The sequence below is a fragment of the Stegostoma tigrinum genome, chromosome 31, assembly GCF_030684315.1.
Source record: "Stegostoma tigrinum isolate sSteTig4 chromosome 31, sSteTig4.hap1, whole genome shotgun sequence".
Classification (NCBI taxonomy): Eukaryota; Metazoa; Chordata; class Chondrichthyes; order Orectolobiformes; family Stegostomatidae; genus Stegostoma; species Stegostoma tigrinum.
This window is the reverse complement of record NC_081384.1, coordinates 6955945-6983848: the sequence shown is the minus strand read 5'-3', so window position 1 is coordinate 6983848 and position 27904 is coordinate 6955945. Positions and strand designations below refer to the sequence as shown.

At 43.3% G+C, this 27904-nt stretch overlaps 1 protein-coding gene across 4 annotated transcripts in view; it reads right to left on the bottom strand.

The window, feature by feature from the left end:
• The window catches only part of LOC125466291 (protein AF-10-like), a 177229-nt gene that overhangs the window by 23183 nt on the left and 126142 nt on the right, over positions 1–27904 (bottom strand). For all 4 annotated transcript variants that reach the window (XM_048560605.2, XM_059638736.1, XM_059638737.1 and 1 more), the window contains 3 exons: positions 21609–21787; positions 9745–9862; positions 932–1004 (listed from right to left, as the gene is read on the bottom strand). In XM_048560605.2, the coding sequence (XP_048416562.1) occupies positions 932–1004; positions 9745–9862; positions 21609–21787 (370 nt within the window). The remainder of the gene's footprint in view (positions 1–931; positions 1005–9744; positions 9863–21608; positions 21788–27904) is intronic.

Sequence of the window (27904 nt, the reverse complement as noted above, 5' to 3'; positions counted from 1 at the left end):
GTTTGGGAGAGTGGAGTGGCTGGTGAATGATGGAAGGCTGGCCACGGTTTCATTGAAATTGTCAAGTCTAGAATAACTAAAGTCAAAGATAACAGTATCAACAAATAAGCTGAGGCAGAAGCTCAGTTGCCAATATTGTAGAGGTGGAAATAAGGGCAATGACATGAACATGTATTTGGAATCCAGTCTCTTGGTTGACAGATTGAAAACAGTCTGCTCTAATTTTTCTTTTAAGTCATTTATGGGACGTGGGCATTGATGGTGAACCAGCATTTATTATCTGTCCCTTGTTGCTTTTGAGAATCATTAGATTTTACAGTATAGAAGGAGGCCATTCAACCTATCATATCTGCATCAGCTCCCATAAGAATTATCTAGCTAGTCCCATTCTCCAGCCATATCTCCATAAACCTCTCAAGGTGGTGACGGTTAGCTGTCATCTTGACCTGCTGCAGTCCACATGCTGGAAGCTGACCCACAATTCCTTCAGGGAGGGAATTCTGAATTGTCACCAGGCAACAGTGAAGGAATGGCAATATATTTCCAAGTCAGGATAGTGAGTTACCTGGAGGGGAACTCACAGATGATGCTGTATCCATTAATCTGCTGCCCTTGTCATTCAAGATGGAAGTGGTCATGGGTTTGAAAGGTGCTGCCTAGGGAGCTTTGATGAATTTCTGTAGTGCATCTTGGAGAAAGTGCACACTGTTGCTCCTGAATGTTGGCATTTGTGGATGTTGGGTACCAATGAAGCCGGCAATTTCAGACATTTTCTGGGTTGGAGGATGAGCCAGCACTGAGGGCATGAACCTTGTAGTTGGGAATCAAAGTCAAAGGCCTAGATTTTCCCAATATTTATTGGGAGGTGGTTTTGCTCAACACAAATCTTTCTGTAGTAAAAGAAAGGAATGTAAAGTAAAGAAAGATTTACGTTGGAGATAGGCTTCCCCTGGAAGAACTGCCCCTGCAGACAAAACTGCAATCGTTGTCATCCAGATCTGGTTCTGAAAAACAAACATGATTGGTAAGGAAAGTCAGGTTCTTACAACAAAAGTCTGTACACATAGCCAGCTTTTGATCTTAAGCCTATTACAGCTCTATCACAGCTCCAGTCTTACAAACATTTGAGAACTCTCTTCCTCCTTGTTCTTAGAGTACCTCCTACTTCTTTCACCCCATCACCATTACCTGTGCCCACCATATGGACACAAGTTCAGAAATCCCTTCCCTAAACCTCCCTCTCTTCCTGAAATCAATTTTTTTGACACACCTTTTGGGCACCTGCCCAAACGTTCTTTTGGCTCAGAATCATTTTCTTTTCTCCCCATTACTCTCGTCTGGTGTGCCTTTAAAACAATTTATTCCACCAAAAGTATTATAAAGGAGGTTATGTGAAAGCTTAAAGGTGCCCTGAATACTGGCAAAATACTGCAAATGCTGGAAATCTGAAACAAACACACAAAATGCCAGAGAAACTCAGAGGATCTGGCAGCATCTGTTGAGAGAGAAACAGAGTCAATATTTCCAGTCAGATATGACCCTTCTTCAGAACTGTTCTGATGTCTACACCAGGTGGAAACCAGCACAGCTGTTCACGTTTCTATGCTGAATCAGTTAAGGACTGCCAATGTACACGGTTAATAATGGTGGGCATGTCAATACAGATAAACCTGGAAACTACAGACCTGAGATTCTGATAGTAGTGGTCGGTAAATTATTGGAGGGGATCTGAAAGATAGGATTTACGTGCATTTGGAGAGGCAAGGACTGATTAGGCACAGCTAACAGGGGTGTGTGTGTGGGAAACTGTGTCTCACTAATTTGAGTTTTTGGAGGACGCAAGGAAAAAGCTTGATGAGGGCAGAGCAGTGGATGTTGTTTACATTGACTTTAGTAAAGTCTTTGACAAGGTTCCACACGGTAGACTGCTTAGTAAAGTCAGATCATTACGGGAGTCAGGAAGAGCTTGTGAGTTGGCTTGATGACAGGAGACAGAGCATGATGGTAGAGGAGTGTTCCACAGGGTTTGGTGCTGAATCCACTGTCATTTGTCATTTATATAAAATGACTTGGATGAGAACATCGGAGCCATGGATAAAAAGTTTGCGGATGACACCAAAATTAGTGGAATAGTCAACAGAAGGTTATCTAAGATTAAAATGGAATCTTGATCAATTGGGACAACAGGATGATGAGCGGCAGATGCAGTTTAATTTGGATAAATGCAAGGTATTGCATTTTGATAAAACGAACAATGCAGGACTTATACAGTTAACGATAAGAGCCTGGGTAGCATTGTCGAAGAGAGAGATCCACGGGTTTGGATACATAGTTAATTGAAATTTGCATCACAGGTAGACTGGTTAAGAATGCATTCAGTACACTGTACTTCATTGTTCCAGCCGCACGAGTATAAGAGTTGAAGTTGTACAGGATATTAGTGAAGCCACTTTTGGAGTACAGGGTATAGGAAGGATATTACTAAATTGGAGAGGGGTTCAGACAAGTTTTGCCAGGATGTTGCCAGGACTGGAGGGTTTAAGTTACAAGGACACGTTCAGATTTCCTCTCCTCCTCCTCCCTCCCCCCCCCCCCTCCCTCCCCACTGCACCCCGCCCCCTCCCTCCCCCCTCCCCCCACCCCCGAGCTTAGGAGTTTGAGGGGTGACCTCAGAGATTTATAAAATCATTAGGGGTATACATAAGGTGAAAAGCAAAGGCCTTTTCCCTCGGGCAGGAAAGTTCAAAACCAGGGTGCATATTTTTAAGGTGAGAGGAGAAAGATTTAAAAGGGACCTGGCAACAACATTTTCACAGGAAGAGGTCAATGCAGGTACAGTTACAACTCTTAAAAAGCCATTTGGATAAGTTAATGAATAGGAAATATTTAGAGAGATCTGGGTCAAACACAGGCAAATGGGACTAGTTTAGTTTGGGAACGTGGTTGGCATGAACCGAAGGGCCTGTTTCCATGCTGCATGACTCCATTTCCCTTCCTAAGCCTTGTTAAATAATCAGGAATTAATTTTCGAATAAACTTCCTGGGAGAAGACACCGTGCTTGAGAGGAACCACTTTGGGTGTTTTCTCCCCCCTTTCTTTTGTTCAATTGTATATAGTCTATTAAATGATCAGTGTGCATCCGTATAGCCCCTTTCACTACCTCACGATATCTCCATAGTGCATTCCGGAAAATTGGGCAATCCTATAACCGCTACTGTAATGTAGGAAATAGATGCCAGTAGATGTGAGTTCTCACCAGCAACAATGACAGACCAACAGAATAACATGCTTTTAAGCATTACCCAGGGCACCAGTGAGGAAGATGTTGTTCATTTTTATGAAGCGCCATGGAATCTTTTCCAAACACCCAAGGAGGTAGTAGGACCTTGGTTATATGTCTCATCTGAAGAATGGCCTGACTGACAAGGGATCGCTCCCTCAGTAATGCACTAGTGTGACAATTGGGATAACGTTCAAGTGTTCAGAGCAGATTCTGGAATCTCTCAGTCTGTCCACCATAACTCACAGCATAGGCAGCACCATTGCTAACGTGGACAAAGAGAGAGAATACAAATGGACAATAGAAAGGAAGGCTGAGTAACTACTTTGAACAAAATACCAACGGACTTTTAATGTGCTTTTAATGTGGTAAATATTCCAAAATACTCCAAAGAACCATGATTAATTAAAGTTTGACACATCAAGCCACAGAGGGACAAGAGTTCAAAAGCTCGGTCAAACAGGTAGGTTTCAGGGGTGCGTTAATGGAGAGGCAGCGTGGCAGTTTTGTTTCAGAAGAAATCCCGAAGTTTAGAGCCCAGGTGAATGAGTGAATGGCCACCAAAGCTTTTCTTTTAGATATTCATTTGTGGGATGTGGGCATCACTGGCTGTGCAGCATTTATTGCCTGTCCCTAGTTGCCCTGGAGAAAAATGATGGTGAGCTGCCTTCATGAACTGCTGTAAGCTCACATGCTGGAGTAGACTCACAATTGCCTTTGGGTCAGAATTCCAGGATTTTGACCTCATGGCAGTGAAAGAATGGCAATGTTTCCAAGTAAGGATAGAGTGTGACTTGGGGAACTCACAGGTGGTGGTGGCCATGTTCCCAGGTATCTCCTGCCCTGTCCTTCTAAATAGAAGTGGTTGTGGGTTTGAGAGGTACCATCTAAGGATCCTTGGTGAACTTCTGAAATGTATCTTGTAGGTAATACACACTGCTGCTACTGACTGTCAGTGGAGGAAGGGTGCGACTGCTTCTGAATGCAGTGCAAATCATGTGGGTTGCTTTGTCCTGGATGGTGTCAAGGTCTTGAGTGTTTTTAGCTTCACCCATCCAGCCAAATGGGGATTATTCCATCGCACTCCTGACTTGTGCCTTGTAGACAGTGAACAGGCTCTGGGGAGTCAGGAGGTGAGTTACTCATCACAGTATTCCTAGCTTCTGACCTGCTGTAGTAGGCTCTGTGTTTACTTGGCAAATCAAGTTGAGTTTCTGGTCAATGGTAATGTCCAAGACATTGAAAGTGGATTATTCAGTGACGGCAACATCGTTGAATGTCAAAGGTGGTGGTGGCAAATAGTCACTTATTGAAGATGGTCATTGCCTGGCATTGCTGTGGTGCGAATATTACTTGCCACTTGTCTGCCCAAGCCTGAATATTGTCCAAATCTTGTTGCATCTGAATACAAAGTGCTTCAGTGTCTGAGGTGTCAAGAATGGCGCCGAATACTGTATAATCCTCGACAAATATCCCCATCCGTGACTTTCTGATAAAGGGAAGGTCATTGCTGAAGTAGCTGAAGATGGTGGAGCTTAGGACACTACCCTGAGGAACTCCTGCAGAGATGTCCTGAGGCCGAGATGACTGATCTCCAACAACCACAACCATCCTCCTATGTGTCAGGTAATGACTCCAGCCACCGGAGAGTTTGCTCCCGATTCCTACTGATTCACTGATTTGCCATAGCAAAACTGGAATCAATGGAAACTGGGGATATGCAAGAGGCTTGAGTTAGAGAAATGCAGATATTCCAAAACTGCTACAGGAGGTTAAAGTTTCTCTGGTTGTCCACTGCAAGGAGTCATCCTTGACTGAGTATTGCAGACTGGCACAGGTCCAAGGTTCAGGACTATGTGCTCAGGGACACATTAAAGCTGGGGGCAGCCATTGACATTGTCCAAGTCTTTTCAACCGTAGCATACCAGGGGCCTGGAAACTGTACAACCTCTCAGGCTCTACGCCTTACCAACAATGTATGATACAAATTAAGAGTACTGAAAGGCATGTCAGAATGAAACATGTTGTATAGAGAAGTTTATATCTATTGCATTTAATGCAATTTGTAATTTGCATTCTTTAGCTCTCTGAATAGGTGACGGATGTGGAATATATTTGCTAAATATGAAAACTGTTGTAATTGTCATAAATTGATTTTTTTTGCACATCCTGTAATATTCGAAACGAAATGTTTTGCTTAAAAATTCTTTGAAATAATACTTTGAGGAAAAAATAGCTCTCCCCGCTTCTGGTCGATGCCATTATTTCAGATCCTGTTGTACATTACAGCCTTGTTACTTCTACTCAACTGTCCACAATCCGGTTTCTCTTAGAAGCAACAAATCAATATTTTTTAAATCGAAAAGCCCACGACCTACCAAATTCCAAAACAATTGTTTGATAATGCAAGACCGAAAGAACTGAGGAAGCTGTAAATCACAGACAAAAACAAAAGTTGCTGGAAAAGCTCAGCAGGTCTGGCAGCATTTCCATAGAGAAATGAGAGTTAACATTTTGGATCTAGTGACCTTTCCTCAGAAAAGTTAACTCTGATTCTTTTCTTTGCAGATGCTGCCAGACCTGTTGAGTGTTGCCAGCAACTTTTGTTTGATCATGTGCCTGGGCAAATAAAACTAGAAATTAATTAACAAAAGTGGGTTTTTGTAATTGGAAAAAAAAAGTTCCCAATTATTTCCTTGGTGGCACAGTGGCTCAGTGGTTAGGCACTGCTGCCTCACAGCACCAGGGATCCAGGATCGATTCCACTCTAGGGTGACTTCCTGTGTGGAGTTCACACATTCTCCTTGTGTCTGCGCGGCTTTCCTCTGGGTGCTCCAGTTTCCTCCCACAGTCCAAAGATATGCAGGTTAGATAGACCACCTGAGTTAAATTGCCCAAAGTGCCCAGGAATGTGCAGGCTAGGTGGGCTAGCCACAGCGGATGCTCTTTGGAGGGTCAGTATGGAGTCAATGGGCCAAATGGCCTGTTTCCGCACTACAGGGATTCCATGTGTAGTTCCCTTCTAAGAATCACTGATGTGAAGAAATAGCTAAATGATTGTCCTGTGTACACAGGGTTTACAATTCCTAAACAATTTTAGTGCCCATTATGTGTGTTTGATCTCTGCTCTATTGAAATTTATCATTTATCTTTCTCTCCAAACACTTTCCAACCTACATGCTGTTTACTTTCTCTGGCCATTGCAACAGATCAGTAAATCAGCCTCAACAGCCACTCCCAAATTCACATGCTGTGGTTCCCCAAACAGTCTCCAATGTTTTCTCTTCAACCAGAGGACCTTAATTCCTGAAGTTCTGCCTCCACCTTCCCAGTCCCTGAAGATGTTATTTTGTTTATTTTAAAGAAAACAAAGGCAGGTTGTCAATTCCAAATTCAATGCCAAATGTTTCATTTCCTGGTACTGAGCTATATTACTCTCTATCATATAATTGCCATCTTTTCCGCCCTACAACTTGCAGATTTTAAAAACACAAAAGTTGATATCACCTAAATGCGATGACCCAACTTATTCAAATAGGAACATCAGAAGAGGGGCAAGTCTATTTAACCCCATGTGTTTGTTCTACTGTTCAAATGATGGCTGATCCATGATGTAATGCTAAACAACCACCTTTACACCATAACCCTTAATTGATCCTTTAATATCTGCTAGCTTATACCTCTGCTCATCTTTTCAATTTTAGTACAGAACTGTCTTGCAGTGACACTTTGGTCTCCAAATCTCCAGTGAAGTTTGGAGTTCAATTTTATCTGGCCATTCAGATGTAATTTAGTTTCCATTTTCAAATCAAATATTGATTGTATGATGTTTTGATTTTTAAATAGTGAGCCTGACAGTGTAGATACAGAGTTAACTAAAGTACTGGAGTCCAAGCTAAGGATGGACAACTGTGACGCTGCAATTTATATAAATAGAGATAACACAGTGTGGGGCTGGAGGAACACAGCAGGCCAGGCAGCATTAGGGGAGCAGGAAAGTTGACGTTTCGGGTCAGAACCCTTCTTCAGAAACGATATACGAATTTCCCCATTTCTGAAGAAGGGTACTGACCTGAAACATCAACTTTTTGCTCCTATAATGCTGCCCGGCCTGCTGTGTTCCTCCCATTCCACAGTTACCTCTGACTCCAGCATCAGCAGTTTTTACTATCTCTATGATGCTACAGTGCCATCACTGGCAGAAGAATGTAATTACATCATGACATGCATAAGTAAGCATTTCACGTGATAAATTCCCATGTCTATTTTATAACGTATGATAGATTCTTAAAATCCCTACAGTGCAAAAAGAGGCCATTCAGCCCACTGAGTCTACAACGACGCTCTGAAGAGCATCCTACTCCACTCTAACTCTGCATGGGGCTTTTAACATGGCTAGCCTACCTAACTTGCTCATCCCTGGGCACTCCAGAGTGACTTTTTTTTAAGCATGTCCTACCTTTGGTCTGTGGGAGGAAACCACAGCACCCAGTGGAAACTCATGCAGTCACGGGGAGAATGTGCAAACACCACACAGACAGTTGCCCAAGGCTGGAATCGAACCCAGGTCTCTGGTGCTGTGAGGCAGCTATGCTAACCTCCATGCCACCCCTTGATCTTGTAAGGATCAATGAACTGATGTAGTTTTCATAATACTTTTTCCAGCTGATCTCTGTGGTGCTGTCACATGGTCAAAACAAAGTGTATGCCCTCTGCTGGAACAGTTGGAATGGAGTGGAGGGGATATTTGGGGTGGTTCATTGTTCTAGAAATAAAAAATGCAAATCAAACCCTATTTTCATGTCACACAGTCAATACTTTCTGTATTTCCAGGTTCCAACTCAGAATGGAATTTCCTTATGTAAACTTGTTTAAGTGTCTAGGCCCGAAACGTCAGCTTTCCTGCTCCTGTGATGCTGCTTGACCTGCTGTGTTCATCCAGCTCTACACCTTGTTATCTCAGATTCTCCAGCATCTGTAGTTCCTACTGTCTCCTACACCACTATTGTACCTTTTCCTGCACAGCTACTGATAGGAAATAGGTATTCAAAGTGATACAGTTGCAGAAGTAGTCTTAATGGATATAGGGATTTATAATGTAACTGTTTACAAGTGGATAGCCAAATCTTAGCAGGCAGTGGTACCTTTAGGACGGGAGGATAGACAAAAAGTGACACAAAAAGGAATGGAGATGAACAGAGAAGTGGACAGGAGACAAGAAGGCAAGGAATGTGGTGAGTGAAGGCGGAAGGTAGGAAGAAGGGAGAAGGAGGGGAGGTTAATTAATTGCATCTAAGGATTAAATTCATGTTATTGCATGTAAGTAGACATCTCTAGTTCCCTATAATAACTGATGTTCTCATTTAGGATTTATTCACAAATGAATTTAATCCAAACCTCCAGGCCTGTGGAATTCAAATTAGGACAAGCCACAAATTATGAATAATAACTCTGAACAGGACTGAGCTGTCTGTTCACTTTGAAACACACTTAGTGAAGAGAAGGGAGCCAAGGGGCAACTTTTACCCCACACAGAGGGTGGTGTGTGTGTATACAGAACGAGCTGCCAGATTGAGAGGTGGAGGCTAATACAGTTACAACATTTAAAAGGCATCTGGATATGTATTAGAATAGAACTGTCTAGAGGGATATGGGCCACACGCTGGCAAATGAGGCTAAATTAATTTAGGATAGCTAGTCAACATGGACGAGTTGGACAAAGAGTCCATTTCCATGCTGTACATCTCTATGACTATGACATTTCTGCTCCACAAGGCTAGATTCAATGAGGCTGTCTCAGTGAGGACCCTACCTAGCATACTAACAGCTCCTCCATAACGATTCAATACTGAGAACAGGCAAGACTTCCATCTTGTCTTCTGTGATGAGGTCTGCACGGGGTCCAGATTCAAGAAGTCAGGTGGCTGACCAAGGAAGGGATGGGAGCTAAAATGACCCTGTGGAAGGTGGGGAGCCTATAATCAGCCTGGGGTGTTCTGAAGTTTTGTCTTCAACATGGAACATTAGCTCTTGCTTCTTACCCACTTCCACAAATGTTGCATATTTCCAGTACTTGTGGTTGTTAATTTAAGGACCCCTCTGCAAACCTCCTCCCCCAGAACTAGACCATGAAGCTGAAGTTGCTGCACATCCCAGATGGCTTAAACCTACCCCGACTGCAGTTTGGATACTGGAGGACCTTTAAATGGTCAGTGATTGCCTACTTAAGGGCCTTAATTAGCTCAGTGTGAGTGGGACACCAAAGAGCTCACGTCCCCATTTAATTGGTTTGGGGGAAGAAGCAGGCAGGCAGGTATAAGTCACAAAGCCTGCTCTGTGTTATGTACTGTCCTGACTTTAAACCCCTTGACAAAGGAGTGTATAATCCAGCCCAACAGTCTCTCTTTTGAGACCTACCAACAAAGCACTCAGGAAAAATAAGCACCTAATGATTGCCACCTACCTGTTTGACTGGTTTCCACTGGGTTTAACAGCGAAGTAATGGATGTACCAGGTGTAATCGGTCCTCCAAAGACATTGGAAGGAGTGAGATTATATGATGAACCAGGTAAAGATAGCACCTGTATAGAGAAAGCAGCACAATGTTGGAAGAGCGACAATACCATGTGAGGAAGATCTCTTTTTATTTGATCTTTAAAGTGGAGTTCGTGACAGTTTGCATTTTCCATTTGGCTCTTAAACAAATCTTTATTCTGCTTTAATGGACAACATACTTTCATTAAGTACAGCTCTTTTGTAAGCACTTTAAAACCAAGACACTATTTAAATCTCTGCGTGCATTATATATAATGTTCGTAAAAATGACTTCCTGTTGAGATCTTGTTGCTATATTTCTGTCAACACTTTCTATCGTCAAATTTGTGTCAGAACTTCTCAGTTCATTTTGTTTTGCCAAACAAAGTGTAATTGTAATCTCTTGCCACTAAATGGCTCTGTGGAGCAAGTTTAGGAAACAGTTCCAAAGTTTGCCACCATTTTATAAATTAAAGAAAAACCCAAAAGGCATAAACTGAACAAAGACAATAAAACAGACAATGTAATAGCTGCATTCCCAAATCGCTGGGAGATAGCGCACTTCCTTTCTTAGACTCACAGTCATACAGCACGGAAACAGACCTTTTGGTCCAACCAGTCCACGCTGAACATAATCTCAAACTAAACTAGTCCCATTGTCTGCTCCTGGCACATATCCTCCAAATTTTTCCTTTTCATGTACTCATCCAAATGTCTTTTACATGTTGCAATTGTATCCGCATCCACCACTTCATCAGGAAGTTCATTCCACATGTGAACCACCCTCTATGTAAAAAACTTCCCTCATGTGTTTTTAAGATCTCTCTCCTCTCACCTTAAAAATGTGTCCCCTAGTCGTGAAAATCCCCATCTTCAGGAAAACACAACTACCATCAACTCTATCTATACCTCTCATTATTTTAGAAACTTCTATCAGGTCATCTCTCAACCTCCTACGCTCCAGTGGTAAAAGCCCCCGACAATCCAACATTTCCTTATAAGTCAAACCTTTCATACCCAGCACCATCCTGGTAAATCTCTTCCAAACCTTCTCCAGCTTTATAATAACCTTCCTATAACTGGGTGAACAGAACTGGACACAGTATTCCAGAAGAGGCCTCACCAATGTCCTGTACAACCTCAACATAATGTCCCAACTCCCGTACTCAAAAGGACTCAGCAGTAAAGGTAAGCATGCCAAATGCCTTTTAACCATCCTGTCTATATTTCCTTACTGATACTCTCAACCCTCAATTGTCCAGCTTTTGCAGTTTGAAAATTTCTAATTTCATGACAAAAAAAACGGAACTTGAAAAAAGGTTTCAACATTTATTATAATGTCATTAAGTTCTTTTACTTCTCTTTGCTATGGGGTTATGCAATTGAGTGGCTTTAGTTTGTAGGTTTCAACCATAGAATGTAGGAGCAGAAATACGCCATGCGAGCTGTCTCGTTTGCTCCACCGTTCAATGAGATCAGCACTGATCTGATTATCCACGACTGCACTTTCTTGCCTTTTCCTTATAACCCTCGATTCCCTTCCTGATTAAAGATCTGTCTATCTCAGTCCTGAATATGCTTTATGACTAGCTGTGACAATTCTCTGTGGCAAAGCATTTCACAGATTTACTGCTCAGAGAAGAAATGTTATTTCTTTGATTACGCCCTTTGATCCAAACTCCTCCATGAGTGAAAGCAACTGACAGTGGGCTATTCAACTAAGCACTGCATCACATCCTCCCTTCATCAATCAATGATTGTTGATTACTGGTTGGTAGTAGTAGTCAGTAAATGATGAGGAGCCAGCTGCACCATCCCCACACATCCATTCCCAAGTAGTAATGAACCCAGCTAATCCATCACGGTCCTTTCTGTACAGAAACGATCAGAAGCAGCAACTGTTCCTTCATATATTAGTTCAAAACTGGGAAGTTGTTTTCCTTTATGGGATGGTTTAGGACCCGATGGCATAATTTCACAATAAAGGGTTGGCCCATTTAATTCACTTAGCATTGATGAGCTTATTTAAAATGTGTTCCTGTTAGGTTGACTTTTCTGTGGAAACCCCTCAGTGAGCCTTCCCCTTTAAGAGCCTGGTTCAGAATGAATTCCCCTGTAAAGGGTGGACTGTTCCCAAGCAAAGGTTTCCCCCATTGCTGCAGTGTCTCGGCTTCATGTTCAGTAGCTCGCCAATAAAAACAGAACATGCTTGCACAAGCTACATAACGAGGTTATAAATCTCATCTGATATAAACATTTAATTACACTGTGTACTAGCTACGTGTTCAAAAAAAAAACGAGGTCTCCAATTGAAGTTCTGAATTATTTCCCAATAGAATCACAAATTATCTGTGTGCAGGGAAAAGGAGCTGGAACGGTTTGTGTTCAAATTACTAAGTGATAAAACATAGAAATCATAACTGACTTAATGTAACAGTTCCAGGCAATTTCATTCAGAAAGAGTGGGAATTTGGGAGTGAGAAGAGGCCATTCAAATACCAAGCCTGGTTTAATCCCCATACACTGTCCCAACACCTTTTAATTCATAAAATTCCTAGACTGTGGAAGCAGGCCATTCAGTCCAACAAGTACACGCTGACACTCCAAAGAGTATCCCACCCAGACTTACTCCACTACCCTATCCCTGTGACCCCGAATTTCCCATGGCTCATCCACCTATCTTTGGAAACTAGAGGCAATTTAGCATGGCAAATCCACCCAATCTGCACATCTTTGGACTGCGGGAGGAAACTGGAGCACCCGGAGGAAACTCATACGGACACGAGGAGAACGTGCAAACACAGGTAGTCGCCCGAGACTGGATTTGAACCCGGGTCCCCGGCACCATGAAGCAGCAGTGCTAAGCACTGAGCCACAATTCCTTTTGGTGATCCTTACTCAGGGGTAGCAAGCTCAGCTCAAAAGTTGGACAGTCGTCTATTCAAATCTCACTCCACAGACAACAGTACAAAATCCAGGAACAAGGTGCTATGTCACTATAGTGCAGACAGCAGCATAGTGATTAAGTCAATGTGCTGGTAATCTAGAACGCCAGGCTAAATTTTAGAGTCACAAGTTTGAATCTTACCAGGGTGAAACTAGAATGTACTAAAGTAAAGGCTGGAATAAAAAGCGAGCCTAATAATGACCATCTAACCAGTGACGATTGCTGTAAAAACCCATCTGGTTCATTAATGCCCTTTAGAGATGGAAATCTGCTGTCCTTTCCCAGTACTCTGTACATGGGACTCCAGACCCAAAGCAATGTGATTGATGCTTAAGTTCCCTAGGGACAATTAGGGATGGCCAGTAAGGTCCACATCCCATTAAGAAATAAATGCCAATTCATCTTTCATTTCTGTAGTTTGATTCCCATTGACTCTTTCATTACTAAAACTATTGTCTTGGTTTTATGTATTGACTCATCCCAGGGGTAGCATCTCATCTCAGCCTATTATTTTTAAGCAGGATCTAACTGAATTCCATTCATTTTCATCAAAAACGGAAACTGCTGGAAAAGCTCAGCAGGTCTGGCAGTATCTGTGGAGAGAAAGCAGAGTTAACCTTTCAGATCCAGTGGCCTTTCTCCATAACTCAAAACACTAACTCCATTTTCTCGCCACAGATGCTGCCAGACCTGCTGAGTTTTCCCAGCAGTTTCTGGTTTTCTTTCTGATTTCCAGCTTCCACAATTCTTTCCCTTTTCTATTCATTTTAATTCTCTTTCCCAGACACAGACTGAAGTGCTTCCCTTTTAATCAAGTCAATCAAGTTGCTACTTCAAGGAAAAGTAAATGGAATGTGATCCTCAAATTCAGCACAGACAATTCTAGAAACTCTATAAATCCCAACCTAAAAATAAAAATTGCCAACGAGATTTATTCACTCACCAAGCTCCAGTTCATGAAAATGGAAGCAATCATGGACTTTGAGCTTAAAAAGAAATCCTAGAAATTGTTGGAATTCCACGCAATTTAGGAATTCCATTTATGGTGTTTTGCATTTTATCTACCTTAGTTTTTAAATAGTTAGAAACTTGACCAGTAACTCAAGGAACACATGCACATACATCAACTTTTAGACCCTGAGCTCTATTACATGTTTACTTTAAAAATAATGCAGCTAGCAATGAGTTTCAGTACATGCCTCTATATCTGACCCATTTCCCCACATAAATGATACCGTGGGAAGGATATTGCACGCCACCATATGTTTTTAGCACGAGGGCAGGTAAAATAGGTCAGCACAGACCACCATGTTGTCACCCACTTCTGAGCTCACCCCTGTAAAAGAGGGTGGTTGGGCATCATAATAAGAAGCCTGTCCACCCCATGTATGCCAATAACTAACAGTTAGTGGAGCTTGTCTGTTCAGTGGTGCGCCACCCTGTGAATGTTCTGCCCATTGTATAGCTCCCCACAATTGCAAGCAAAAGGAATTCATGGGTAGATTAAGAATCAAACCAGAAATTATTCACAACTAATTAAATACATGCAAGAGTGTACATGGAACACGACAGTTGTAAATGCAGTGATATACAGTTGTGCATGTACATCTATAGGATACATGCCTTTCAGCATGATGCTTCTAAATTGAGAAATTGGCAGCTTTGTTGGAAGGGAAATGATTACAAAGTTACAGTATTTTTGTTACATTTGGGATGTCCCGAAGCTGCTCCAAACAATTCGTTCTTTTTGAAAGACAGACATTGGCTATACCAAGGCAACCAATTTGCATGCCGCGAATTCTGCAAAGGTCATGGTGATCAATGTGCAGTCAACTCTCATGATAACGTTGGTCAATGGATGAACATGACCATGATACTAGAAGGTCTCCTTTTATATTTCCTTCTCACTCCTGCTGGCTGCTGTCAGTCACAGCTCAGCCGGTGGGGCTCCTACCTGAGGCAAAAGGTGACGGGTTTAAGCCCTGTCACAAAGATTGGAGCCAAAGGATCAAGACTGACACGGAGGTGCAGTATTCAGGAAGTGTTACACTGTTGGAGCTGCTATCTTTCAAATGTGAAGTTAAAGCCCAAACTGATCCCTCGGGTCGAGGCAGAGGCATTTGGAAGAAGAGCAAATGGGTTCTTCCCAGTATCTTGGCCAATCTTTAGCCTTCGATCAACATAATGAAACAGATTATGTCATCACATTGTTGTTTATGGGTGCTTGGTGTTTGCAAATTAGCTCTGTGTTCCACACTGTGACAGTGACCACACTGCAAAAGTGTTGGACTCAGATGGAAACAGACCCTTCAGTTCAACTCGTCCATGCCAACCAGATATCCGAAATTCATCTAGTCCCATATGCTAGCTTTGGCCTGTATCCCTCTACTCTTCCTATTAATGCATCCATCCAGATGCCTTTTAAATGTTGCAATTATACCAGCCTCCAGTAGCTCATTACATATACACACCACCCTCCATGTGAAAAAGTCCTTCTTTGGACGTGAAGTACTTTGAGATGTCCTAAAATAGTGAAAATCTCTCTAGAAAGAAGTTTTCAAAGAACCTGTTCAGTTGTGTTACAGCACACCTCTGAAGCAGGTGGGACTTGAACCAGGCTTCTTGGCCCAGAGATAGGGACGTGCCTTCTGCATCACAAGTGCCCTTTTAAATCGTTCTCTTATAAATATGCTTGTTGTTTTTGTTTGACCCAGCTCCACTAGTCCCAGGTGATGCTGTGGACTAGTAATCTCAGTGTCAGTGATACTCATTCAAGCTAAAGAATCATAAATTGCTACAGGAGTCCACAACCTCGCCTCAACTTGCAAATGACTTCCACATGTTTGAGAAAGCTTTTCCTTTTAAATTGTGCTTTACAAACATCTCTGTACAGTCTGCATAGGGCCACTTTACAAACCACAATCACACCTCATCATTTCCTGTCTAAGATCTCTTTAAATCAAATAAAGAACACAGCAGACTTGCTGTGTGCAGAGATGTGGCCTCTCTCTATCTCGCTATAGCTCTACTGCAACTCACCAGCATAAACCCACTTATGCTGTGTTTCTCTTTACCCTACACAAATCAATGGCACTGCACGCTCCAGTCATGACTGACCCCCTTTACTCTGAAGGTATCAGACACTAGGATAAGTTTGTCTTCTTTCCAAACATAGACCTTTCTCTCTTTCATTTCTTCTCTCCTGACACACATTACTTCCATCCCAACAGCTTACACTATTAGCATCCCCATACCAGCCCAGTTCGTCCCCTCCCCCCACTGCACTACACAACCAGCCCAGCTCCTCCACTCCACCCACTGCATCCCAAAACCAGTCCAACCTGTCTCCGCCTCCCTAACCTGTTCTTCCTCTCACCCATCCCTTCCTCCCACCCCAAGCCGCACCCCCATCTACCTACTAGCCTCATCCCACCTCCTTGACCTGTCCGTCTTCCCTGGACTGACCTATCCCCTCCCTACCTCCCCACCTATACTCTCTCCACCTATCTTCTTTTCTCTCCATCTTCGGTCCGCCTCCCCCTCTCTCCCTATTTATTCCAGAACCCTCACCCCATCCCCCTCTCTGATGAAGGGTCTAGGCCCGAAACGTCAGCTTTTGTGCTCCTGAGATGCTGCTTGGCCTGCTGTATTCATCCAGCCTCACACTATTGCTCTGTTTCTGCCTTTGCTTGAAAAAGTATTAAATCTCAATCTTTTTCCAGTTCGGATTGAACGTGAACAGCTCTTGTCGTTTTCTCCCTGCAGAGATGCTGCGCTGCCTGATCAGGTGAATTTTTTTTAAAATTTCAGACTGCCATCATTTGTGGAACTTCATTTTAGGCCAGGACTAAGAAGCCCTTTTACATAAACCTGGAATAGCTGGTTAGCATCTCTGCTCGCTCTTGAATTCAGTCTTAACAGTGATCTGGAATATATTATTGGGAGACACTTCCACACATCACAGATCCATAATTTGATCCTACGTGGACAAACAGAGAACGTATTTAAGAATTTGAAGATTTACACTGACGATCAATTTAAGACAGTCAGTCAGGCTCACATTATGGTACAGTTGTGCACACTGAAAGCTACATATATTAATGCACAGAATCCTGTTCTTTGTAGGTAGGATGAACATGTACATGCATTGCACCTTTTTGAATGCAACAAATTCACAACAGCCATTCTCAGGCTCATTTCGCAGGACAATGCCAAGCCGTTCAGTCAACTTACTTCATTTAAACGTAGGCAAAGCTTGGCGGTCAACTGTCAGTTGTCATTAACAGATGTATTTGCCATGGAAATGCCTCTACTAACCAGCATACACTTCCAGTCAATCGAACCTTTCTTCCCATACAGTGTAATGTGTTGTCCCATTTACAATGGTACTTGTTGCAAGTAGTCCAGGTGAGCGAAAGATGAAAACTTTGGCAACTATACTACATGAGAGGGGAAAGTTGATTGATGGGCATGAGGACTCTGATTGGTAGAAGTGTTGCCATGGCAAGCGCACTAATTCTAAATTCAATTACCTGCGAGGTTCTGTTTCAATTTTAATTCAGGCAGTTTGACTGTAATTAATTGGAGCGTTGCCCTGAGAAATGGCCTAGCAAATAGCTGTGACCTATTTTGTTGTGCTGAAACAGATACACTACTTGTTTTGTCTGTGTGGAAAAGGGATCTGTAGGATTGCTTGTGTGCCACACTGCAGTTTGTGATCGTTGATTTTGGCACACCTACCAACAGTTCTAGTGAGCTTGACCGTTAATCAGATAATGTACTTTTTCTGTTTATCCTATTTTTAACAATTTCAAAGGACACCTTACCTCTCCCAATGTGTAGCTGACCTTTTTCCAAAAGGGACTAGATCCAAAGGGAATATTAGCTTCCCAAAATAGTAACACTGTCCAAAGAACTGCTCTATGTTCAGACCTGGAGCTACTGTACACAGTTCAGCTTTCAATCTCCCCAGTTATCAAACTCCAACTTGAATGGAGGCAGTTGCTGATTTAAACAGCCCTTGTGAAGTGCAATTGCCCAAGTCCTGCTCCATGAAAATGTGAGGTGTTGTGTTTGGCGGCAGGATTTCTAATTTCTGAGCCTCTCTTGTCATTGTGAAAATCCAGGCCTTTTTTCCCTTGATGTTGGCTGAGGGATGAATAACGACCTGTATATGAGGAGGAATCTGTGTAGTTACATAAATACTGCCAAAGAATCTTTTACATCTAGCCAAGAGAGCAAGAAAGGGTCTTGGAGATAGCAAGGACTGCAGATGCTGGAAGCTAGGGGGCAATAAATGGGAAGCTGAAAAAGCATGGCAGGTCAAACAGGGTCTGAGGTGCAAGGGAAATTAATGTTTTGGCCAGAAACGTTGACTTCCCTGCTCCTTGGATGCTGTCTGACCTGTGGTGCTTTTCCAGCTCCATGTTTATTGACTGAGGCAGCAGAAACATTACAAACACCAGAAGACAGCAAATCTGACAGTACAGCACTCCCTCAGCACTAAAGTATTAGATTATGTCATCAAGGTGTTTGCAAGAGATTTTAACCCCTAACATTCTGACCTGATGTATTTGCATTACCAGCTGAGCTACGCAACAGTCAGCTCAAATAGGCATGTCTTGAAAAATTACACAGTGTCATTGTTGTGACCAATTAACTGCTTTTGCGCTATTTAACTTTTGAGGCCCAAAGGGACTTGGTAAGGAAAACAAATAATAGGTTTGTACAGTAAGGAGTGTTCTCAGCTTGCTGCCAAGCCTACTTTTCCCAATTTGGAACTGCAGACATTAGATAAAAGCTCTCTATTTACAACACTCAACTTGATGAGCATTTTAAATTTAAAACAAAATATCATAAGAACATTAACAAAACAGGAGGCTTAGCCTGTACAATCTATTGAGCCTGCTTTGCCACTTAATATGATCATATGTGACCTTCAACTCCAACTCCACCTTGCCCACCTGCTATCCATATTCAAGACCCCAAAAATCCATCTCATCCTTAAAAATATTCAAAGGAACATTCACAATCTTACATAAAGGCAGGGAGATCCAAAGATTCACAACTCGAGAGTTCTCCTCATCAATCCTAAACAATCATTCCCCTCGTCCAGGAGTCCCTAATAGGAACAGGAGTAGGCCATACGGACTATTGAGCCCGTTCCACCAATAGTATCATGGCTGATCCGACATTCCTTACATCAAACTTCCTGCCCTTTTCCCATGACCTTTGACTCCCCTACTGATCAAGATCATTCTGAGACAGGCAGCCCATGTTCTGGATTTCCCAGCATTTCCCTTTGCACGCTTCAGTGATGTAACCTCTTCTTCCAAACTCCAGTGACTCAAATAACTTGTCACCCAAGTTGTCCAGGCTGTCTTCTGGGTTCTAAGTGGTTTTGCTTTCCAGCACAGTAAGGGTTAATAGCAATTTTAAAGCAGGTCAGGTATTGGGTCACATCAGTGAAATTTGTAGCTCTGTGCAGTTTCTAAACCGAAGAGGAACATTTAACCAGTAGGTGGCATCCATACTCTGACCCAGCTCATCACAACCTCGCAAGACCCTCACCGCACTGACAGCTGGCTCTAGCTCTAACATAATGTTGCAAGGCTCGGATACTTTTCAACTTCTCAAAAAGTTCAATGTCCAGTCAGTGGCCTTGGCTGAAAACAGCAGAAAGACTGGCCGGGGTTACCCACAGAATCAAAGATCATGGGAGGAGGCAGACTTGATAAACGGCACCTCTCACAATCCAAAGACAACGTCCCTTCTAACCCCGCCCCCAACATGCTTCACGGCTATTCTTTCATTTCTGAAGGTCAGTCACTGTTATAACATGGCCATCATGTCATGCACAGCAAGATTCCAAAAAAGAAAAGCAATAAAGGAAGTGACCTGACAACCTGTTTATTTAGTGATGTCTATTAAGGGGCAAATGTTGACCAGGTCACAAGACAGGATTCTCTTAAGCAAGTCAATTGTCATTTTCCAGGGGTAAACAAGTGAAAATCCATTGTTTTTTTTTAGAAAATCACGTTGGCCATTTTCTCCACCACTGTAAGAGACCGGAAGGGCAGAGTTCACTCACCGGTGTCTTACGCATGCAACAGCCTGGATTGCTGGCAAGCTGTTTAACCAGAAGGGACTATCACAAAGCATGCCCCTATTCTCAACCAGCATCTATAGCTCCCTGGCTGAGCTGTGCTCACTGGAGCATCAACATCAGACGCAAGAGGATCTTTGTTCTGGGATGTGAAAGCTCCACCGCTAGTATTTGAAGAGCAGAATGGCCCCCTGGTGTCCAAAACTCTTCCCTCTGCCAACATCCAGACTGAACTGTGCAATCAATTGTTCACCTCTTCCTTGTTTGGGAAGCACGGGTGATCGAATGGCTGCTTTTTCTTTGCTCAGTGACAAATTTCAAAAGGGCTCCAATAAAAGGAAAGATGTCATTGCATTAGGGAGGATACAGGAGAGATTTACTAGGATGCTTCTTGGCTAGAGAAATTCACTTCTGAGGAAAGATTGGACAGGGCTGATTTCTTTGGAAAAGAGGAGGCAGAGGAGAGACTTACTTCAAGTGTATAAAATTACGAAGTGGTCTGTAAACAGTGGGCAGAAAGGCTCTATTTCACTCGCTCGAATGATTCATAGCTGGGGGTGTGGCGGGGGTGGGAAGCGGGTGAAGAAGGGGCTGGGACAGAGACAGAGGTAAGAAGCAAGTGGTTTAGAGGGAGTCCTGTGGGAACTTCTTCCACCCAAAGGGTGGTGGGGATCTGGAACTCTGCCTCCAGGGGGTGGGGTGGGGGTTCGTGATTTAACAGGTAAAAATTATTCAGTACATTCGAGAAGTACTCAGATTCAAAATGGGGTAACCTATGAGGTGGCAGATCAAGAATCAGGAAGTGGGTTAGGCTGTACGTCAACTGGTACAGGCACAGCGGGTTAAATGGCCTGCATCCGTGCTGTAAGTTTCAATGATTCTCTGCATGTTTTCCCCCGAGATTCAGAAATAAAAGGACTTTCATAGTCTCATTACCTTCTAAGGTGCTTCACAGACAAATATTTTCGAAGATTGGTGACACTTGTACTGTAGGAAATGGGGCTGCCAAAAATAAGTGCACAGGAAGTTCCCACAAACAGCATTGTTACAGCAAGCAAGTTAACTAGTTCAGGTGCTGGTTAAGGAACATCTTTAACAACACCTTCCAAACTCGCATCCTTAGCAATTTGGAGGGATAAAGGCAGCGGACACAATGGGAACAACACTGCATCCAAAGACACAGCATCCAGACTTGGAATAATATTGCAACTCCTCCATTTTTGAGGGTTTTGATCCTGTGATCTCTTCTCCCAGCAGACTGTGGATGTAACTGCATCAAATGCACAGCAGCAGTTCAGCAAGGCAGCTTGCCAGCACCTCCTCCAGGGCAGTTACAAATGGGCAATAAATGCTGGCCCAACCAGTTCACGGCTTACTATAAAATGTTTTTTTAAAAAAAATAACTCTAGCAACAGGCAGAGCTTTTCTGCTGCTCTTTGAAACAGTGCCGTAGGGTGAACTGTTTATGCCAACTAACAGTTTAAAGTCTCATCTGAAAGACCGTACCTCTGACAATGCAGCATTCCATCAAATCAGCACCAGGACAGTCAGCCTGGGTTTGTTTAGTGTTGAAGTCTTCTCGATCTAATGGCCTTCATTTACAGAGCCAGGATGGGCTGAAGGTCTCCTACAGCGCTGCGACAATTCTGTGGCCCTCCAAGGCCAGATGACGACCTACTGAACCATTCCTTAGGAAATAGTCAAGAGCAGAGTTCCAAAGTGTTGGAGTGAAAGGCCTTACCTGCGAGGAGCTGATGGAGGCTGTAGCAGTCATGCTCCCAGGTAGTGACGGTCGGCTGAGGTGCATCAGATGGCCAGTCCGGTGATGGGGCAGGATGTTGGATGAGTGGGCGGTGCTGCAGCCAGTTCCTAACATTCCACCACTGAGTGTTAGGGGAATTTCCTTATTCGCATAGACACCTACCAAAACACACAGAAACCAACATATATTGTTAGTTTCATAAAACAACTGCCTGGGATCATACAAACAAGCAACATGTCAGCCACTTGCCCCCGAGAACCTGTTCTGCCACTCAAGAAGATCATGGCTGGTGTGATTTTAACCTCACCTTTACATTTCTGCACGACGCCCCACCCCACCGATAATCTTTCATCCCCTTGGTCATCAAGGATTTATCTACCTCTGCCTTAAAATTATTCCAAGATTCTGTACCCACTGCCTTTTGAGGAAGGGAGATCCAAAAAGGCTCAAAACTCTCCGGAAAAATAAAAATGTTTTCTCGTTTCTGTTTTAAATAGGTCTCCCCTTACTTTTAGACTATGCCCCACCCTCCACCCCCGCCAAGTCCCCTGTTCTAGATCCTCCCACAAAAGGAAGCATCCTGGCTCAAACCCAGAGGGGAAACCACTGCGACCAACGCACAAAGCTCAAGCTACAATGCCACTCGATACTAGCTTTATTACACTAAAGGGCGTCACTTATCGCCAGGTTCACACTGAATTACGGTTTGAGTTCAGAGGATGGCTTGATTAGTTTTTGAGGAACAGACTGGGTACTGGAGCAGGAAGATAGAGGATCGACATGCTGGCTGTACATCGCGACCTGGATTTCAATTTGAAGAGACTAGAACTTCCCAAAGAACTCTTAACAACAGATGTCACTTTTTCAGGGAATCAGACAAGGGAGTGGGACTCTCCAGAGTCCTCACTTATAAACATGACCCATTAGGCACAGTTTAAAAATAAATGAGGAATGGGGACCACCTATAAGCTTTGGGTCAAACTGAGCAACTTGTGCAGATGTAATGACAGTGACTGCCTTTTTCCTTGGATGGTGATGGCTAGCATGAGGGGACATAACTTTAAATTGAGGGGTGATAGATATAGGACATATATCAGAGATAGGCTCTTTACTCAGAGAGCATTAAGGGCGTGGAATGCCCTGCCTGCAACAGTAGTAGACTCGCCAACTTTAAGGGCATTTAAATGGTCATTGGATAAACATATGGGTGATAATGGAATAGTGTAGGTTAGATGGGCTTCAGATTGGTTTCACAGGCCAGTGCAACATCGACGGCTGAAGGGCCTGTACTGCGCTGTAATGTTCTATGCTCTAACCATGCAAAGGAAGGAACAATGATTCCAATTTAAAGCCTCACTCATCAGAGTGAAGAGAATGACAATCGCTCTTGTCAATCAGGGTACACGCCTCCTCCCAAACCCTACTGTGTGGACAGAAGATACGAATCCCATACTTGGGTCTTCAAAGCCCTTCCCTATCGGATGACACCAAAACATACTTGAAACAATTCACTTCACCTTGATGGCAAACAGTTCCCGAATATCATTTTAAACTAACTGACCATGAAACACGCTTTATTGTTCTGTGTGGCCAAGAGAGGCTTTATTTAGGAATACATTTCACTTTTTCCAGTTATAGTATCTTATCCCTATTTGTCCCCTTCACTTTACAAATCAATCACACTGTGCTTCAAGGTAGCGTTGACAGTACAACTGTGCTAGCATCTCCTGTCTGCACACTGTACACTGTGTCTCACCAAGGGTCTGTGACACCTTCCAAATCTATGGGATCTGCCACCTAGGACCAGGGCAACAGATACACAGGAACACCACCACCAACTATCTCCCTCCAAGTCACACACCATTCTAACTTGGAATTATATTGCCATTCCTTCACTGTCACTAGGTCAAGATCCCGGAACTCCCTTGCTAACATCATGATGGGTGCCTCTAAACCCCAAGAACAGCAATGGCACAAGACAGCAGCTTTCCACTACCTTCTCCTGAGCAATTAGGGAGGAATAATAAATGCTGGCCCAACTAGTGAAACCCTTACTTGACAAATGCATTTGAAAATAGGATCTTTGTGAGCATCAGTCCCTTTCTGGTGGGAGACTCCTGAGCTTCTGTAAGTAACTCAGCATTTGATCCTGGCCAGTTTCAAATTTTTCAAAAAAGATTTATTTATCATCCATCTACAACTGCATAACTGAGTGACCTGAGAAGCCACTTCAGATGGCAGTAATGTGTCATTCACAATAATCCAAACCTGAGACATAAGCAGCCCTGAGTGGATAAAGATGACCTAAAGGATGTAAGTGAACCAGATGGGCTTTTTTATGACAATCAGTAGTTTCAGGGTCAGTTAGAGAGACTGGTTTTTGATTCCACATTTATTTAATTAACTGAATGTAAATTTCCCAGCTGCTGTTGTGAAATTTAAAGTTGTCTCCCTGGACATTAGTTCCAGCCTCTCAATTACCAGTTCAGTAACGTGATCACTGTGCCACGGTCCTCCTCCACTGCTGTACCTAGGTTGAGTAAAATGCATTTTCCCAGGCATTTCTTGTTTTTAAACAAGTGAATGCTTTCAGTTAAGTCGACTGATCTGACCTGGGAATTCTGTAGGGGAAAATGTTACATTTTTCACAATCGCCAGACAACTCAAAGTGCTTTATGGCCTATGCAAACTTTTTGAAGTGTGTTCAAGTGCTGTAACATAGGATATATGGCAGACAATTTATGCACAGCAAGCTTCCACAAAATAGCAATGTGCTAATGACCAAATAATTTGTTCTGAAACAAGAATAAAAATTGCTGGAGAAACTCAGTGAACCATTTGTACAGAGAAAAACAACAGGTTAATGTTTCACGTCCAATATGATTGGACAGGAGGCAGGATTCAGACCTATCTTATGTCCTTGTCACTTTTTAAAAACTATTAGCACTCCCTTTATCTTTTGCTCTCCCTCACCAACTGTTCCACTTGCTCTTCCTCTCCTCCATCATTTTCCATCTCCTTTCAGTTCTCAAACTGACTGCATTTCTCTATTTCCACTCCCCCTCCCATTCTCTTGATGACATGTCCATCATGGGCCTCCTGCACTGCCACAATGATGCCACCCGAAGGTTGCAGGAACAGCAACTCATATTCCGCCTGGGAACCCTGCAGCCATATGGTATCAATGTGGACTTCACCAGTTTCAAAATCTCCCCTTCCCCCACTGCATCCCTAAACCAGCCCAGTTCATCCCCTCCCCCCACTGCACCACACAACCAGCCCAGCTCTTCCCCCCCACCCACTGCATCCCAAAACCAGTCCAACCTGTCTCTGCCTCCCTAACCGGTTCTTCCTCTCACCCATCCCTTCCTCCCACCCCAAGCCGCACCCCCAGCTACCTACTAACCTCATCCCACCTCCTTGACCTGTCCGTCTTCCCTGGACTGACCTATCCCCTCCCTACCTCCCCACCCACACCTTCTCCACCTATCTTCTTTACTCTCCATCTTCGGTCCGCCTCCCCCTCTCTCCCTATTTATTCCAGTTCCCTCCCCCCATCCCCCTCTCTGATGAAGGGTCTAGGCCCGAAACGTCAGCTTTTGTGCTCCTGAGATGCTGCTTGGCCTGCTGTGTTCATCCAGCCTCACATTTTATTATCTTGGAATCTCCAGCATCTGCAGTTCCCATTATCTCTGCATTTCTCTATTGTTACCTGTTTTTACTTTTGGTAACTTGGCAAGTGGAGAAACTATTGAAACGACAGCATGTGCTCAAGCCATACAGGGGTAACTTGAGCCTGGAATCCTGTGTCTCAGAGGGTGACAGTGACCACAGTAGACACTTCATGGGGGTCACTGTTCTGTTTGTCCAAAGAGACTGGAGTGGGGAGGGTCATTTTTTTGGGGGGAGGTGGTGGGGAAGGGGTGAGATTAGGTTAACACCATCACCAAGTACCAGAGTTTCTGATCAGTGACCATTGCTTGAACCTAGATGTCAGGAGAGTAACTGAATTAATATCATTCAAACTGATCAAGTCAGGAATCCTAAAACTGCTACAAATCCAAAACAAAATCTCAGCTAGAGACGACTGTTGGCATCAGAAGGCATAGGAACACATTAAGCTTCAGATGAGCTCTTCAAAGCACTGGAAACAGCACAACACTGGCAAAACAGGATACTGAAATAACTCAAAACACTTTGGGCAGAAGAACGCTTTATTAACAAAAAAGGATGCCCAAGGAAGAGATAACGCAATGCGAAGCTGGAAGAATACAGGCAGCATCAGAGAAGCAGGAAAGCTGACCTTTTGGTTCAGGAGCCTTCTTCAGAAATATCCAAAGAGCTCAAATTTATGGGTGAATAGGCAGAGTTGGAAAGGAGATAGAGGTAACCATATTGAGGCAAAGTTTAAACAAAATTAAAAACAGACATATGCAAACTACATTTGCAAGGTACTTCCTGATTGCTGAGGGCAGGGAATTAGATTTAGATATTGTTGGAATTTAATATGGAGACAGGTTAGGTGAATTGTAATGGGTTCAAACTTAGTGAACATGAAAATAAAGTGGTTAACAATAAATGCAACACAGAATACTGGAGAAATGCCTTCTGATGCAGAGAAAATGTTTCCACTTGTGGGGGGGGGGGGGGGGGGGAGGTGGTGCTGGGGAGTGGAGAATACAACTCCCAATGGGCTCTGTGGCCTTTTTTTTGTTCGAAGATCCACGCAATTATGAGAGCAGACCTGAGGAAATATATTTGTTCGATGAATAAATTAAGAAAAATTTTGCCACGTTGTACCTTTTTGTTCACACCCCCCCCCCCCCCACAACTCCCCTGTTTTGTTGCTGTTTCTCACTTCAGAAAATGGAACCATTTAATGATCTGTCCTTCCTTAGGGTCCTATGTTTCATGCACCAGTATCCAGATGTTGAATTAGGCAGCAAAAGACCTTCAGAAACTTACAAGTGTCTTACTGAATTCTGCGGTTTAGCACATTCATCAGTTTTCACCTTCCCTTTGGCCCCTTTTCCCTGTTCAGCAGCCATGAAGGAAGAACTCAGCTCGGATTCTCTTTTTAAGAGCAGCAGATTGCAATACACACTGCCTTACTTGCATGTGTCTGAATTCTAGGAACTTGATTTCCTTATGCCATCCTAACGAACAGTCTTGGCCTAACAGGCAAAGCGTAGCTACGTCGTATACCCTAAACTGGTGGAATGGTCCTCTTCTGGGGCATCTTCCTCTGCGACGGAGCACTGAGCTTTAGGAGCGGCACAGAATGGCAGACACCCAGCCACATCAGCTAAATCAACCCTTGCAATCAAGAGGATGTCAGAAATTCCAGCCAGATCGTCCTTCATATTCAGAGCTCTACTCTTCTTTTTAAAGTGATCCTAAACTAAAGGCACTTTATGAATTGTTGTTATAATCCCATCAACATATTTAAGTTGATGCACATTAATGACTGTTTAGTTGTTTAAACAGTGGGAAGTCTAGTTGCAGACAAGCCAGAGTCAGTGCTGTGCGTGAATGGAGTTTTGGCCAACAAGTAGCTGATTGGTCTGTGGAACTGTAACCAGCTGTTGATAATAGAGGCCTCCTGCTTGCCAACAACAATACAACTGGCTCCCAGGTAGCTCAGCAGCTTGTGGACGTGAACATTTGAAGGAGAAGCCTTTGGAGCTCTAAGAGAGAAAGAGCTGTGTCCCTTCTCACTGCAGTAGACAACATCTCAAGCCTGAAGAAAGCCAGTTTATTTCCCCTCAGTTCCTGTGGTGCTCACCCATTAGTCAGTGACTTCACAAGCGTGAATCAGCCTTTCTGCACCTCACACAAGCAACTGAAAGTACCTGGAGAAGGAAGTTTGAAGAGTGGTGTCCTGAGAGCACAAAACAATCACCTCAGTGAACCCAGGAGACAAAGACTATTGAACCGTCTTTCCAATCTTTCCTACCACCCATGACATCCAGGACTTTGTAAACCAGTCAGTCTCTGTCTGTGTGCATAGGGGGAATTTATTTGGGGTTGAGAGTTTTAATCAGTGCAGTGGTATGTTGACAGTTCATAGCTTTTTTAAAACAAAACCGTAGGTAAAGTCTATTTAGTTGTAATAGATTCTAATTCTTGTTATGTACAGAAATCTGGTCCAATCTCTCCAGCAACTTGGGCTGAAAAGGCAGGTAATTGGAGAATTTTGCGCATGTTATAAATTGTTTGACTTTGTGATGACTCTGAGAACAACTGAGCTTCGCTTCCAGCAGGTCACCCCAATG